Source organism: Halichoerus grypus, chromosome 2, assembly GCF_964656455.1.
Source record: "Halichoerus grypus chromosome 2, mHalGry1.hap1.1, whole genome shotgun sequence".
NCBI classification, from domain to species: Eukaryota; Metazoa; Chordata; class Mammalia; order Carnivora; family Phocidae; genus Halichoerus; species Halichoerus grypus.
This window is the reverse complement of record NC_135713.1, coordinates 207,931,275-207,946,122: the sequence shown is the minus strand read 5'-3', so window position 1 is coordinate 207,946,122 and position 14,848 is coordinate 207,931,275. Positions and strand designations below refer to the sequence as shown.

Genomic DNA, 14,848 nt, shown 5'->3' with positions numbered 1-14,848 from the left:
TGTTTGCTTTCTGACCAGACTGACGGTGCCCAGACGGTGGGTGCAGTGAGCGGTCCAGGTGGAGCAGCAGCAAGTACGGCCATCAGCGGGCGGCTGGCGTAGGATCCAAGCCCAGATACGGGCAGGTAGGAGTGAGGATGGAAACCCGGTGGAGCCAGGCCCTCAGGGTTCAGATGCTGCCTTAGGACTAAGGTGACGGTACAGGGCACACAAGAGTTGTGTGCGATGATGCAGCTGCAGGAATGGCTGCATCCAGACACCCATCCGGTGCCATTTCTCTCAATAAACGTGGTCTTGAAGATGGCGTGAGTCTGGGGAAGCCAGAGAGCAAGGGCAAAGGCCAAGGAACTTGGAAGGGAGTTTGGTGCATGGCCTGAGGGAGGGACACAGGAGGCTGGTGAAGAGTTGGGAGACATGGGGGCAGGAGGGCACCTGGTGGGATGGTTCTGGAAGGAGCCTGGAGTCATTGTACCCAGCAGAGACCTGCTGGCTCCCCGTAAGAGGCTGCCAAAGGTCAGAGTGGAGAGTGTGAGGGTCTGGAGAAGCCCACCCCAGAGGCTGGGTGAGGGAGAAGCGTGGTGAGTGCTCGGCTCCCAGGCCCGCCCCTTCCTGCTCCGGCCCTTGCTGTGTGTGGGATCAGGGTGCAGACCGCCCCCCATCAGTGCGTGGGTGCTGGACCCGGAGCCCAAGGGCAGGGTGACCTCCATGTTTCTGGGAGGGGCTCCTGGAGCACAGTCCCCAGGCGTCCAGCAGGCGGCGCTCAGGACCTGTGGAATCCTTGGGCCCTGCGTGCTGGGTAGGTGTATGTATGCGCGTGTGTGAAAAATGCTGCACCCCTGATTTCCTTCTCAGGTCGAGGGGCTGGGGTGGGGTACAAGGAAAGTCAGGAGGGATTGGGCTCTGACCCGAGGGGGTGCAGAGGGGCAAGTGCCCCACGCGGAGTCACTGGCGCTGGCCTCCTAAGCCGGACCCTCCCTTGGCTGGCTGGCGCCTCTAAAAGGGCAGCCCCCTCCTTTTTTGCCTCCAAGTCCAGAAAAACCACCTGAGTTGGCTTCCCTACCCGTGGCTCTTTTGCTCAGGGCATGGTTGTACTTCTATTCTCTGGTACGTCCTATAAACGAGCAGCTACGTCTGCTGGCTCTGTTAGGTTCAGATAAGGTATTTTGAATAAAAATTCCTTAAAAAGTGAGAGCCCTGAGCAGTGTGTTCCCACGGCCCGGGCACACTCTGCGTACAACAGAACAGAGCTCTCGTGTGGTCTGCCACGGTCTGTCTTTACTGTTGCTTCATTGTCTTACTCTAACCCGAATCCTCAAGCACACGATGCAGGAAAACCAACTCGCCCTCTGCCCGCAACTCGCCCTGACGTGCCCGAAGTCCTTTCAGCTCTACAAGCTTCAGATGTTTTTGACGTTTGCCCTTTGGGGCCGTCAGCACTGGGCGTCTGGCTCTGCTCCCTGAGGCAGTAAACAGAAGTGCATTGCTGGCTCATCCATCCTAACGGCCTCCCCTTAGAGTCTTCTTGGCCTGGAAGATAAAGGATTTGGTGTGAACAGGTTAGTGAGACGAGGCTGCAAAGCAAGAAAACCACCCCACGAAATGCTCTCTGACGGCAAATACCTTACAGAGAGCCCGGCCACAGATGCCGGCGGCATGGATGCGTGGCAGGGGGCTTGGCCGCTCGGAGCTGCCACAGGCCAGGGGGCTCTATCTGCTCCGTGGCTGTGCACCCCCAAAGCCAGGCCCCCCCGGACCAGGCACTGTGCAGACAAACCCCCAACACACCGCGCTCCGTGCTCGCGAGGCAGTGGGAGCTTCTTACAGAGAACGCTGCGGCGAAACACTGAACACTGGCCCAGAGACAGGGCTCCTGGGACAGAGCTGGACGGGAGCCCATCGCCCTTTCTGCCTCCTCACGCGGCTCCCCACAAGTGTCGTGGACTACAGTAGCATGGGAAAAACGCGCTCCTCCGTGTCTGTCCTCGTGGTGAAAAACACTCAGCAGCTGGTCCCTGGGCCCGCAGTTAAGTCATCTTCCGTGACCATAGCACGCGGAACAGCTCCTGAGCGTGGGGCCCACACTGTGGGGACATCTTTATGTGATCACAGCAAAGGCGAGTAAAAGTGCCTGTAACAGAGTAACTCCTAACCACAAAAGGTGGTATGGAGAGACCTGTAACTAACACGTAAATTCTTCCAGGCAGTAATCCCTCGTCCTCTGGCTGTACGACAAGGAAGCTGCCAAGAGGACAGGTGCGGCCCTGGGTGAACAGCCCACGTCAGATCTAAGGCTGGTGACAAGGGCTGACTGGGGGTGGGGGCAGGACGAGGCCAGAGTGTCTCTGCTGCCACAATCACGAGGGAGGTAGAAGGAGACCTCTGAGCTCCTGGGCTTCGAAGGGAGCGTGTGCACTGTCCTCTCCCTGGAGAAGCGGCTAAGCCACAGCTAACCACGCTGCTCATGATGATCCCGGAAGGTCAGGAAATGGCCTCAGGCTCCCTGATTTCTGCCGGGCTCACCCAACTGCCAGGTCTGCGGTCTGGTTCTCTGCACCAGCAGCTCCAGGGCACACAGCTGATCACGGCCCCACCCAGACCCACCGGATCGGGCACCAGCCCAGGACCGCATCGCCGCAGCCCCCTGCTCACTCCGTTTGGAACTCCCATCTAGGTTTCGCGAGTCTGCATCTCCTCCAACCCTACTTGCTCCCCACCCTTTATGAAAATGTGTAAACACAGCACTGATTCTTCACTTCCGGGCTGGCGATCTTCACAACTTTCACCAACTCAGCATCTGATCCAACAGGAATCAGAAGATGCCTCAGAAACAGAAAGAACGTGCTGTTGAGCGGTGAGAGTCTAGAACCAAGAGAACCGGCCCGCTCCGGGGCCGGTGAGGACTGACAAGCCCAGGACAGTGACCTGTTGCTTCCCCCCGCCCCTCGGGGCAGTCGGGGGTGCCCCTCAGTGCGTGCTGGCTGGCCCGGGGTTGTAGCCGCGCGCACAGCACGCCCGTGGGGCCCTAATCACCCGGGAGGCTAAGAGCGCCGGTGCTTAGGCGCCCGGGGTTCGTCTGGACACCACGGCCACGGCCCCCCACGGAGTTACAGGCGCTTCCGCGCGCCCGCCGCCGCCGCCCGCATCCTCGCGCTGGGGCTGAAGTTCCCCTCCCCGGACACACGCGGGCACACGAGCTCCGCGGCGGCTGGAGCCCCGCGTCGGAAGCAGCAGCAGGCGCCCGGCACCGAACGCACGGCAAGGGAAGGCAGGCCTGCGGCCCAGCACGGGTCCCGCTGTCCCTCCCCGGGCGGACTGGCAAGGGAGAGGCCCCGGGCGGCGCCCACCTACCGCGGCGGCGAAGCAGCTCCGCAGGGCCTCGAACTCCTGCGCACAGAGGTCCTTCGTCAGGCGGCCGCCTGGGGCCGTGGACGCCTGCACGCACCTGCCGTAGGCCGCGGCCTGGGGGCGGGGGGAGACGGGCGAGGATCGCAGCGGCCCCCGCGCCCGCCGGTCACCCGGGGCAGACCCCGCCCCCGCCCCGCCCCACCGGTCACCGCCCCGCCCGCGCGGGCCCTTCCTGTCCCGTAGGCACTGCCCCGCCCGGCAGCTCCTCACCTCGGCCCCACAGGCCGCTAGGCGCTCGGGGAAGGCGCGGAGGCGACCTCGCACGCGCCCCCACACCGCTCCGTTCCCCGACATGAGCGGCTCCTCCTGGCACCCATGGGCGCCGCCATCTTAGGTCCGTCCTCTTCCGGCGCCCAGGGGCTCAATAGGCGCGCCTTCCGCCCGCAGCCTTCCCTGCACTTCTTGATTGACCAGGCTTCAGCACCCCCCCCCAGCACCCGCCCCTCTTCCGGGACGGCGTCTGGTCTCCCCGAGCTCTGCAAGTGGCTCGTGGATTTGTCTGTCTTGGATCTGGGACTTCGGATTGGCTCAGGCTCAAGTTGTTTGTCGGAGTCGGCGCCGGGGCCCGCCCCGCGCGAGCGATTGGCCATCTGGGCCAGGCGCGCGCGGTGATTGGAGGGGGGCCGGGGCCGGGCCGCAGGCGGGGCCGGAAGGTGACCGGCATCATGGCGTCCACGCCGCCGCTGCGGGACCGTCTGAGCTTCCTGCACCGGGTGAGTGCGGGCGCCCGCTCGGTCCCCGCCGGTGCCTCCTCCCAGGCTCGGCGACCCTGCCGTCCCCCTCGGCCCTCTCCGTCCCCACGGACGCGGCGTGGGCAGGTCACGCCGGCCCTGCATCCGACTCACCTGGGGCAGTGCGGCCCCGGGAACAGAACCCGAACTGGAAAGGCGGCTGGGGGCCCCGGTTTCTGGTTTCTTGCCCAGCCCAAAGCAGCCTTGCAGAAAAACCCAGCCGCGGAGAGTGTCCCCGATAAACCTAGCCGGACACCCGGGACGTCCCTAGCCCGGGGGAAAGCCCTGAGCTCGGGTCCCATCTGTGCAGGAGGACCGAGGGAGGGGTGGGGCTGGGCAGCGTCCGGGCAACCCAGCAGCTGTGTGTGGTTAGGATCCCATCCCCGCGCCGGCCCGGAGACAGGTCCTGTCCCTCCTAATCCTTAGTTTCCAGGGACGCCTTCAGGCCCTTGAGAAAGACAACCCTGGCTCGTAGGAGACCCGGGTTCACAACCGCGAGCCTTTTTCAGTAAAGCCTCCGAGAAGCGGAGGCGGGGGCTTGTCGTTGGTGTTGGCCAGGACAAAAGCAGGTTCTGCTGGTGGCTTTGAGCTTTCCCAGGCAGGTGTTCACGGGGCTGGGCCGTCCTCCTGAAGCAGTGCCCTCCCACTCCGTGGTGAGGGTGTCACGGTTCTACGAGTCTCTCCAGCTCCCTTTTGGTGGACAAATAGCGTGAGTAGGGCACGCACACAGCCTCACATGATCTCCAGGCACCTGTCCTTGTGACACTGGACAGCGGCAATTCAAACCGTAGTCCGCAGTGAGCACCTTGCAGAATCCACGCGCTTGTCGACCCATGTGTTCCTGAGGTTTTGCGTCCTGCCCCTGTACCGAGGCTCACGTTCCCCCCACCCCATGCGGAACGAGGTGGGAACGGGTGTCTCCGTTTGATCCCTGTAATGCTCACTCATCAGGGCTCTCGCTCCTTTCCAGCTCCCTATTCTTCTGAAAGGAACGTCAGATGATGATGTCCCGTGTCCGGGCTACTTGTTTGAGGAGATCGCTAGTATCCTTCCTCGTCACCCACATGCAGGGCCCTGGAGCAGCTCGTCCTGGCCGAGGAGTCCCACAGCTCCTTTACGCTAGAGACCAAGTGTGGGTGGGTCCAAAAGCCACATTACTGACGGTATGGGGCCCAGGAGGCCCTGGAAGCCCCAAGCTCTGGAAACCAGGGCCTTGGGTGGGTGTTTTCGGCAGGACTCACGAGAAGTCCGGTGGCAGGAATGCCTGGTTCTCTCCCCGGCCAGGCCCTAGTGTGGCCAGGGGTCAGCTCGCTCCTTCCCTAACCCACGTGCGTACCAGAAATCTCCCACGAGTCCCTGGGCAGCAGCCAGTGTCTCCTGGAGTACCTTCTGAACCGTCTGCACAGTGGCTCCGGCCGAGTGAAGCTCAAGGTGAGTCCCTGCGCTGCCCCCGCAGACCCTCCCCTGAGTCAGGGCCCCAGCTCTGGCCAGTGGCTGGCGAAGCAGGAGGACGCAGCGGGATGTGTGCAGGCTGCTCTCAGGGCCTGTGCCACCCCATGTGACTGTCCCCCAGGTGCTGAAGATCCTGCTCCACCTGTGTGGTCACGGCTCCTCGTCTTCCCTGCTCATCCTCAAACGCAACCCCGCCTTCATCCAGGAAGCTGCAGGTACCGGGCGCAGGGGGGAGGGCAGCCAGCGTCCCTCAGACGACCGCCAGAGGTGCCCCCCTGCAGCTCCAGTTTTCTCCCCAGCACCCCACACCCCAGCCACCACCTTCTCCTGGCCATCGCTGCGCCCACCGCACGGGGCAGAGTGCCCTGGTTCTGCCTGTGTGCCCTGCCAGGCCTTGGCAGCCCGGACCCGTCCTGCCTGTTCTAGTGGCGGGCACACCACAGGTGCTCAGCAGGCGTCTGCACCGCCTCCCGCGTCACGCGCTCGGCCTCCTCCCCAGGGCTGCTCCTTAGGGCCCGAGACAGGGACCACTGTGGGCTTCTGCTTCCGAAGGTCTGTGGGAGACCATCAGGAGAGGTGGGGCCCTGGCCTGTCAGCTTCCGACGCCATGTCTCACCCCACCCCCACTCAGGCCAGGGCTTGTCACACATCTTTCTCCCTAGCTAGGACTTGGGGGGACATGGCCTGAGATCTGCTCTTTGGGTGAGGCAGGAGTCCTGGCTGCAGGTGGTCTTGGGGGCATAGCACCCACAGACTCCACCACACACCCGGAATGAATCTTTGGGAGGGCTTGGCCTCCAGGCAAGAACCATGCCCACCGAGCTGTCCCTGAGAGGGGAGCACCAGGGAGGGGGACCGAGTTGCTCTTGGCCACCTGGTGCTCACAGGGGACCCTCACACAGCACATCCTACCCGCCAGCTGCTGGGATACACCCCATACCCTGAAATCACTGTCGGCCCTTCACCGAAGGCAGGGCTGAGTGAGGGTAGGCGCTCAGGGCCCGGGAGAGCATCACTGCACAAAACCCAGACGCTGCCCCAGGTGTCTGTCGGGGCCTGTGCTTGTCCCGGCGAGCTCGCCAAAGCTTGTGCACGGAAACAGCATATTCGTTGACTCTCGCTGGCCGGGGGGTCTCAGCGGTGCCAGCTGTGGCCTGTGCACGTCGCCACCTCCGCCCCCCGCCCCCCGCCCCCAGAGCACGGGGGGGCGGCTTAGGTCGTGGCAGGCAGACCTGGCAGGCCAGAGCCCGCCTCTCCCGGTGGTCTCCCGCAGACCTTCTGAAGCAGACGCCCACAGTGCTCCCTGTCTCTGTTGGCAACAAAATCTCTCTCGCCACAGGGCGGCTACCAGTTAGCGGTCTCAGTCCGCCGTGCTCTGAGCGCCGACCCCGGGGGACGGTGCCACCGGCTGTGGGGAGGTGGGGCTGTGACAGCAGGTGGCTTTGGGGCAGGAGGGCCTGCAGAGGACCGCCTCGGCTCGCACAGGAGGGGCCGGGTGCCGTCCCTTGTCCACTGGTGGTTCAGCTTCCAGCCGTCAGTCCTGGCTGGGCCCAGGGACCGGTGTGTGCCCGCGCTGGGCCACCTGGCAGGGTGGAGACAGGACGGCCCCGGGGGGTGGGACGTGAGACGCGTTCGTGACAGAGGAGACAGGGAGAGCCTGGCGTCACTTAATTCTAAGGAAGTTTCGTTTGTCATAACTCACCCTTTGAGAAGCAGAGCTTGAAGGCCGTATAAGGAATGGGAGTTTTATTGTCAAGTCTTTGGAAATCTGCAGAGTTTGAATTGGACGAGATTTGCTTGCATTCTCTCCGGGTGGACCGGGTGGAGAGTGGATCAAGGGAGGTACCTAGGCCGCCAGGGCAGGAACTCAGCTGAGAGAGACGGCTGTGGGGTTGGGGAGAGGGGCCCCCTCGTCATGCTCTGCAGGTTGAAACGCGGGCCAGGCCGCTGTGCACGTGCACGAGGGGGCAGCCTGGGGCTGCAGGGATGCGGACTTCATGGGCCAGGACCGCGGTGTGGCTGTGAGAAGCAGCCTGGGGCAGTGGGTCCTGGATGACGGGCTCGGGGGGCTCCCCAGGCTTGGACCAAGGAGCAGAGGTATTCTGGGGAGCGGCAGGTTCCCCATGCTGGCGGCCGCCGTAGGGACTTGGACCTGGAAGTGATGTCACACAGGGGATTTGAGATCAGACCTGTGCTTTAGGAAGCTAACCCACACCCTGGGCATGCTGGGGTCACCTGTGAGGGGTCAGAGCTCTAGGGGCCCGGGGGGGGGGGTGCCCGGGCTGGTTTGGGCTGCGGCTCAGCACCCCTGGGGGGCTCAGCAGTGCCCACTCAGTGCTGTCTCTCTGGCTCTGCCTGCAGTGTTCTCAGGCCCCCCGGATCCTCTCCATGGGAACAGCTTGTACCAGAAGGTGCGGGCAGCTGCCCAGGTGAGTCCGGGACTCAGGTCAGTCCCAGGACAGCAACGGACGTTTCTCCTTCTCCCCCCGCCCTGGACCCTGGCTCTGCTCCTGCTGTAGGACCAGATCCCCTGAGCCTGGTCCTCAGAACCGTGGGCACAGGGGACAGCGGCCAGACTGCACAAGCTGAGCACCCTCCTTCTCCTTGTCTAGGACTTGGGGAGCGCCCTGTTCTCTGACACTTTGTCACCTCCGCCTCCCTCCCAGCCGCCCAGGGCCCTGCCTCCAGCAGGTAGGCGACCGTGTCCGTCCCTTGCACTGAGTCGTCCCTCTGGGGAGGGCTCGGGGTCCCTGCTCCCCGCCTGCCATCCTTGGCCAGCATGCTGCTCTGCACAGGGCTGGGGGTGGGTGGCCACACTTGCAGCTGACGCGGGCCTTGCCCACAGGCATGGGCTCGCAGTCCAGACCCCAGAGCGCCCTCCAGGGCTTCGGCTACAGCAAGGAACGGGGCCACACGGGTGAGTGCTGTGGGGGCTCTTGGGTGCAGGGGTGAAGGCCTGGCAGCTCGGGCCTCCCGAGGCACGGAGGGCGGTCTGGCCGGACCAGTGTGCCCGGCGCCCGCGGTCTTCTCTGCCCAGGTCTGCAGGACAACAAGGCAGGGCGGGGCTGCTTCACCAGGAAGCGAGAAGCCAGGCTGAGCCTCAGTAGCACATGTGGGCACCCAGCCCCTGGCTCCTTCAGGGGCCGGAGGGCACAGGGCGCTGGGCCTGGCTGGGACGGAGGCGACTCCGAGTAGGCGCGGTGCTGGTCGAGGGTGAAAGCAGCTGTCTCTGTGTGCGGGGCGTGCACTCGAGGCCTGCTGCGGTGGCCTGCGTGCTACCCATTCTTGTCATGGCTCTCAGACCCCCCAGCGCTTGGGGAGCACTGATTCCTAAAGCAGGTCTGGCTCGGAGGCCTCGCCTCTTCCTAACGTGGGGGTGACAGTGGTTGGTCCCTGTAGGGCACTCATGTGGGAAAGGGCACGAGCCACCGTGGGGATTGCGAGTTCCAGCACAAGCAGCACCTTAGGAGGTCCCCTGCTCCCACACGGGGCCATGGGGACCCAGGGGTGTGGCTCTGCCATAAGCTATGGAGCACCCAGGCTCCGTTAGGCCTGGAAACGTACTGAAGCACAATTCCCCAGGGAAGCTTCCAGAAGGACCCACATCCCCCGCGTGGCCTCTGCTCTGTAACTACAGCTCAGATCTCGACCTTTCGAGCCCTGAGCGGGAGCAGTGCCTCCTCCTGGGAGACACGGGAGAGTATGGGGGACGGGACCGAGGAGGGCTGTCACCCTCTCCCTCTCCCTCTGGTGCAGGCTCTGCGGGCGAGGGCTTTCTCTCCACCATCCAGAAGGCTGCAGAGGTGGTGGCCAATGCTGTGCGCCCTGGGCCCGAGAGCCCCAGCACCCAGAGGTCCCTGCCGCGGGGTGATGCCTACCAGCCTGCCATGACACCTTCAGCCGGCCACGGTGGCCTGGCTGCTGGGAAGCCGCTCTCCGGAGCCCGCCCGGGCGCCCGAGGAAGCGGTGAGACTCTTCTGGGGGGTCTGGCTTTCCCCTGCCAGGGTCTGGGTGAGCGACCCCTCCCTGTCCTCTGCTCGGGGGAGAGGGGGCAGCGGGGAGCGAGGGGCAAGACTCCTTTGGTAGCAAGAGCCCCCGGCTCCCGGCTCAGGGAGGCAGCAGTCGAGAGGCGGGGGAGGAAGGCAGTGTGCCCTGCATGGGGTCAGGGAGCCCCGCTCTGCTGGTCCTGCCATGACTCAGAGGCAGCGTGCTATCCGATGCTCCCTTGGCTGGGTGGCGCCCCCACAGAGCCTGCCACCACCTTGGCGCGCGTTTACTGGGGTCTCTGCGGTGGCTTCCTCGTCATACGAAGATGACGCACGGCGTGCAGACGCTGCTTTGCCAGCCTCTTGCCGGAACCTCGGGTGTTCCGGCCCCAGAGCGGGTGGGGCTCCCAAAGGCTCGCCCTGCTCAGATACCGACCCAGGAGCCCAGCCCAGCTTCTGCCGGGTCAGCCAGGACAGCAGGGACTCCGGGGCCAGGGCCAGCCTCCACAGCACGCCCGTCCCACTGGGGGAAGTAGATGGCGGCCCAGGTGGATAACAGAGCTGGGTGTGTGGCCAGGAAGGACCGCTCAGGACAGGCGTCAGGGTGATCTGCACTTCTGCCTGTAGCAGAGGCTTCTGGGAGTTCAGCAGGCTTGAAGGAAGAACGTCAGGGCTCCCCGAGAATTGAGTGCCACCCACTCGGGCCCTGCGCCTTCTGCCACGGGCCCGCACCCACCTGGCCTTGGGTGCCCGGCGCTGCTGGGGCTGCGTGAGCTGGCCCGAGGACAGGCGTGTCCTGGGCATGCCCTGCTCCGTCCCATGTCACCTTGTGCCCGGTGTTTTTCGGGAGCTCAGGCCCTTCCCTGGGTTTCCTGGTCCAGGTGCCCTGGGGAGGGGGGTATGAGGCGGATCAGAGGACCCCCAATCTCATCCCCAGTCCCGTCTCTCACAGTCCTGAGACCCCAGCCTGGGCAGGCTGGAGGGGGCTGGGACGAGCCAGACAGCAGCTCCAGCTCCCAGACTTCCTCCCAGGAGAACGGCGACCAGAGCAAGGCCTCGGACTCAGGCAGTCGGTCGGGCAGTGACAGTCCCTCGGCGGCCAGCCAGGCACCCAGCGACCTGGCAGAGCGGTGAGTGGGCACCATCGGGCACTCTCCTGGTCCTTTTTTGGGTCCCACCCTGGGTGGAGGCCTGACCTGGAGGGGTCTTTCTCCAGCCCTGACCGCTGTGCTCCCAACAGGGTTGAGGCCGTGACCCTGAGTGACTGCCAGCAGGAGCAGAGCCTGGTCCAGACCGTGACACGTGGGCCACGCGCCTTTCTGAGCCGAGAGGAGGCACAGTGCTTCATCAAAGAGTGAGTCCCCCGCCTCTGCCCGCTCCGGCCCCGGCGCCCGCGCCCGCGCCCCACCTCCTGATGCCCTTTCCTCCAGGTGTGGGCTGCTCAACTGCGAGGCCGTGCTGGAGCTGCTGACCCGCCGCCTGGCCGGGCCCAGCGAGTGCGTGCAGATGGTGAGGCCCGGCCCACGGGGCGAGGGGGGCGCTACATGTAGGTGCAGGGGAGCGGACGGGGTAGCTGGTGGCCTCCTCACTGGGGGGGTCTGCCCTGGGCAGGAGGGGGAGGGGAGCGGGTCAGATGGGCCTCCCTCCTGGGGTGGACCCTGCCGACCTTCTTTGTGCCTGGCAGAGAGCCCTGGGGGCCATTGCATCCCTGGGGCGCACCGACCTGCTCTCCCAGGAGCACATCCTGCTCCTCACGCGGCCGCGGCTACAGGAGCTCAGTGCAGGCAGCGCTGGACCTGTGACCAACAAGGCCACCAAGGTGGGCAGCAGCCGGGGCGCAGGGGAGCGGGTGAGGGGACGCCCCAGCAGTCGCACACCTGTCCGTCAGCCTTTCCCAGATGCACCTGTACGCCCCTGCTCCTTGCTGCGCGGGACAGCTCGCGCCCTTAGAAGGGCAGCTGGGGTCCCCGGCCCGTGGCCTCTTCCAGTTCCTGGCACCTGCCAGTTCACCTGCCTTTTACTGCTCAGCAGCTCTGCTGTGCAGGCGGCTCCCCCGACCACTCGAGTCGACCGCTCGACCCCCTTTTGTGGGAAGCCCTCCTTGCTTGCTCGGTTGGATTTGTCTTACCCTTCTGTTCTCCACCGCGTGCTTGGCGCCCAGGTCCTTCCCTGGCTCCCGGAGAGCAGGAACGGTTTCGTTCTCCTACAGTCCCTTTTCCACTGATGCCTGAATGGTGTGCAGGCCGCCTGACTCTCACTGGGGAGCCTCTGGGCAGCGGCCCCCACAGCCAGGCCCCAGCAGCTCCTCTGCCTGTTGGCATCTCTGGTTTCTCCATTCTTCTGTGCCCGCGGGAAACTCAGATCCTTAGTTGCTCGTCTTTCAGTTGTGTTTTGTCAAAGAATCAGTGACCCAGTGACACACGAGCCCCAGTCATAGTGGGATTTCTGGGGACGAGAAGGCGGGAGGCGGCCTTTTGTGCAGCAGTGGGGAAGGTCCGGAGGGTTTGAGGCCCGTTCTTCCCTCGGTGTCCCTGTCAGGTGCCGGGTGGCGCCCCAGCAGCTCTCCCCGGGCGGGCTCGTGCGCAGCCAGGTGTGCCGACGGGGAAAATGTCGGTCACGTGACGGGCGCGGCCGCGTGCGGGTGCAGAGGGCATGGCCGGTGTTGAAGCAGCCGGGGGACGACAGGACGAGGAGGTCTGGGCAGGGGTGCTCCAGAGAGGGTGACTCTGTGCCCCCTGGGGTGCACAGGAACCCTCAGCCAGTCCCCTTTCCTTCCACGTCCAGATCCTGAGGCACTTGGAAGCCTCCTGCCGACAGCGGCCCCCTGCCCGGAGGCCCCCAGCTGAGCCGGGCCCCGCTGCTGCCCGCGTGGGCCCGTCGGACCTGCTGACTGACGCCGTGCCTTTCGCTGGGAGCCAAGCCTTCCTGCAGCCTCTGAGTCCCACCCTCTTCCCGCCCAAGGGCTCTGCGCTCCCTCCTCCCCCGGCTGGCTCCTCCCTCTCAGTCCCCGGGGATGCCAGGGAGGTGGAGAGCAGACTGGCGGGTTCCAGAGAGCAGGGGGCCCCATCTGAGTGGAGCCCGTTGGGCACGGGCTCCCCAAAACGAGCACCAGAACTTAGCCCGGGGCCCAGCAGCTGCCTGCAGAGCCCGGCGGCCAACGGCAGCTGCAGCTCCTTGTTTGCTGGAATGGAGCTGGTGGCTTGTCCCCGCCTGGTGGGGGCCGGGACTACCACAGAAGGGGCCCCCCCGGCCCCCTGGACATTGTCACAGAAGGTGGCAGTGAGAGAGCCTCCTGGCCCAGAGCCGTCAGCTTTCCCGTTTCTAAACTCGTGACCTGGCCAGCCTGGGCCACACGTGGAGTCCTCATGGCCCCCGACCTCTGACTCCCAGGACCCTGTGACTTTGTGCTGTCCCGTTTGCCCACAGCCCCCATGTTCCACCAGGAGTGGTTCCCCTCGGGCGTCTGCAGCCGGCCCTGCTTTCCCTCCGGCTGCTTCCCCTCGCTCGCAGAGGACGAGGGACAGGCAGCTCATGAGCCGATCGAACAGCCACTCGTCAAGCCTGGATGATGCGCCAGGAGTCCACCAGCCAGATGGAGCCAGGCCACACCGTGCAAAGGAGTCCACGGGGGCCAGCTCCCAAACGTTTTCCTGTAGGCGAAGATGGACCCCCCCTCACACACGGGCCCTTGTGGGCGTGGTGGCCGCAGGAAGAGCCGTGCCGGTTTCTAGGCAGAGTTAGGAGCTGAGTGGCTTGTTCAGATGGGCAGCTGGGGGCCTGGACTGCTGGGTTTCCTGCCATGCAGCCATCTGGTCGGGTAGGGTGAGCACGCCATCTGTGTGGTCCCATCTGCAAACAGGCCCCTCTTCCCGCGGCCAGAGGGATGGGAAGCAGGAGCCGTGGGCAGAGGGTGCAGCATGGCCTGCCTGGACGGGACAGGAGGGGAGGCCTGGCTCCTCACTCAGAGCACACTCACGGGCACAGGGAGAGGGGCACCCAGCTCCTCTGGGGGGGACGCGAGAGGAGGAGACTGAGCCCAGGCAGTGGCCCTTGCCAAGCTGCTACGGTTTCCAGGTGACCACAGAGAGGAGGGTGCGGGCCTGTCTCGGTTCCCCCACGTCCCCGGTACCAGAGGCTAGCTGTTTGGACCTGAATCCCTGTAGAGCAGGCGGGCTTACAGCAGGGCCTCAGTAGTGTGGACCTCAGGGGTCCCCTGGAGACCCGCCTGCCTCGCAGAAACAAGGCTTTCTGTGGGTGTGGAACCACTGCTTGGGTCTTTATGTTGGAGCTCAGATCGCTGCCCCCTCGGTGTCCTGCTTCCTGCAGACTGCCCGGGGCGGTCACACCACCTAAACGTCCTCAGTAAACGCTAGCGTTCCCACAGCCGCGCTGACGTTGTTCCTTCCTGTGTGTGTGTGCGTTTCAGTGACAACAGCATTAAGGGGCTCACTTAGAGGACTTCTTCTGTCCTGTCAGAAAATGCTGGGGAGAACAACCCAGCAGGGCCGTCTGGTCCTTCAGTGTTAACTGTGCGGTTTTAACTATGAAATTAAGTTTCTGAAGCAGGTGCAGGGCTCTTCAGGTTCTCTCTTCCCGCGTGAGTGTCAGGAATTTGTCTTCCACGGAGCTGGTCCGTTCCACAGATGCCGGCTGTCCGTAGGATCCCTCATTGCTCATGTTGATGACTTTTCCCACTCTTGGTTAGTCTGATTAGAAGTTTGTTAATAATTTTTTCAAAGAACTAAACCTTTGGTATTATTTTTTCTACTGTTTTTATGTTTTGTATTTCATTGCTGTTTGCTCTTTATTATTTCTCCCTACTGTTTTGGGTTCATTTTTTCTTTTCTAGTTTCTTTAAGGTGGAAACTTAGGTGATTGATTTGAGACCTTTATTATTTTTCTAACATTAAAAATTTTAATGCTGTTTTTCTCCAGACACTGCTTTGATTGCATACCATGAATTTTGATAGTTTTATTTTTTTAAAGATTTTTATTTATTTATTTTAGACATAGAACAAGGGAAGGAGCAGAGGAAGAGGGACAAACAGACTCTGTGCTCAGTCCCACGACCCTGAGATCATGACCTGAGCCAAAATCAAGAGTCGGACAATTAATCGACTGAGCCACCCAGGTGCCCCTGATAATAGTTTTATTTTTACTTAGTTCAGAATATTTTATAATTTCCCTTGAGATGTCCTTTTGTCTAATGGGCTATTAAATGTGTTTTTTTTTCTTGTTATTAGGCTTTTAATTTTGATGTAGTCAGAACATATT

General features: G+C 63.4%; 2 protein-coding genes across 4 annotated transcripts; one reads left to right on the top strand and one right to left on the bottom strand.

The window, feature by feature from the left end:
• Positions 1-1,255: 1,255 nt before the first annotated feature.
• NDUFAF8 (NADH:ubiquinone oxidoreductase complex assembly factor 8) lies at positions 1,256-3,825 on the bottom strand. The gene is made up of 3 exons (XM_036113215.2): positions 3,616-3,825; positions 3,349-3,459; positions 1,256-1,527 (listed from the first exon to the last, which is right to left on the bottom strand). Exons 1-3 carry the CDS (start codon positions 3,697-3,699, stop codon positions 1,498-1,500), a joined length of 225 nt encoding a protein of 74 aa, XP_035969108.1. The 5' UTR covers positions 3,700-3,825; the 3' UTR covers positions 1,256-1,497.
• Positions 3,826-4,010: 185 nt separating this feature from the next.
• TEPSIN (TEPSIN adaptor related protein complex 4 accessory protein) lies at positions 4,011-14,508 on the top strand. Of its 3 annotated transcripts, none has more exons than XM_036113211.2 (13): positions 4,011-4,118; positions 5,107-5,179; positions 5,476-5,567; positions 5,710-5,803; positions 7,950-8,017; positions 8,201-8,279; positions 8,434-8,505; positions 9,345-9,554; positions 10,527-10,704; positions 10,815-10,928; positions 11,005-11,083; positions 11,259-11,393; positions 12,359-14,508. In XM_036113211.2, the coding sequence occupies exons 1-13, from the start codon at positions 4,071-4,073 to the stop codon at positions 12,905-12,907; spliced, it is 1,791 nt and encodes a 596-aa protein (XP_035969104.2). In that variant the 5' UTR covers positions 4,011-4,070; the 3' UTR covers positions 12,908-14,508. The 3 variants fall into 3 exon arrangements, with proteins under 3 accessions (XP_035969104.2, XP_035969103.2, XP_035969105.2); XM_036113210.2 differs by having other exon boundaries at positions 10,791-10,928; XM_036113212.2 differs by lacking the exon at positions 8,434-8,505 and having other exon boundaries at positions 10,791-10,928.
• The last annotated feature ends 340 nt before the right edge of the window (positions 14,509-14,848 follow it).

Coding starts and splice junctions, on each gene's coding strand:
- TEPSIN (XM_036113210.2), top strand. CDS start 4,071: ATGGCGTCCACGCCGCCGCTGCGGGACCGTCTGAGCTTCCTGCACCGG. Junction 4,119..5,106: donor GTCTGAGCTTCCTGCACCGG/GTGAGTGCGGGC, acceptor GCTCCTTTCCAG/CTCCCTATTCTTCTGAAAGG. Junction 5,568..5,709: donor CCGGCCGAGTGAAGCTCAAG/GTGAGTCCCTGC, acceptor ACTGTCCCCCAG/GTGCTGAAGATCCTGCTCCA.
- NDUFAF8 (XM_036113215.2), bottom strand. CDS start 3,699: ATGTCGGGGAACGGAGCGGTGTGGGGGCGCGTGCGAGGTCGCCTCCGC. Junction 3,460..3,615: donor TAGCGGCCTGTGGGGCCGAG/GTGAGGAGCTGC, acceptor CCCCGCCCCCAG/GCCGCGGCCTACGGCAGGTG. Junction 1,528..3,348: donor GGAGCTGCTTCGCCGCCGCG/GTAGGTGGGCGC, acceptor TTTATCTTCCAG/GCCAAGAAGACTCTAAGGGG.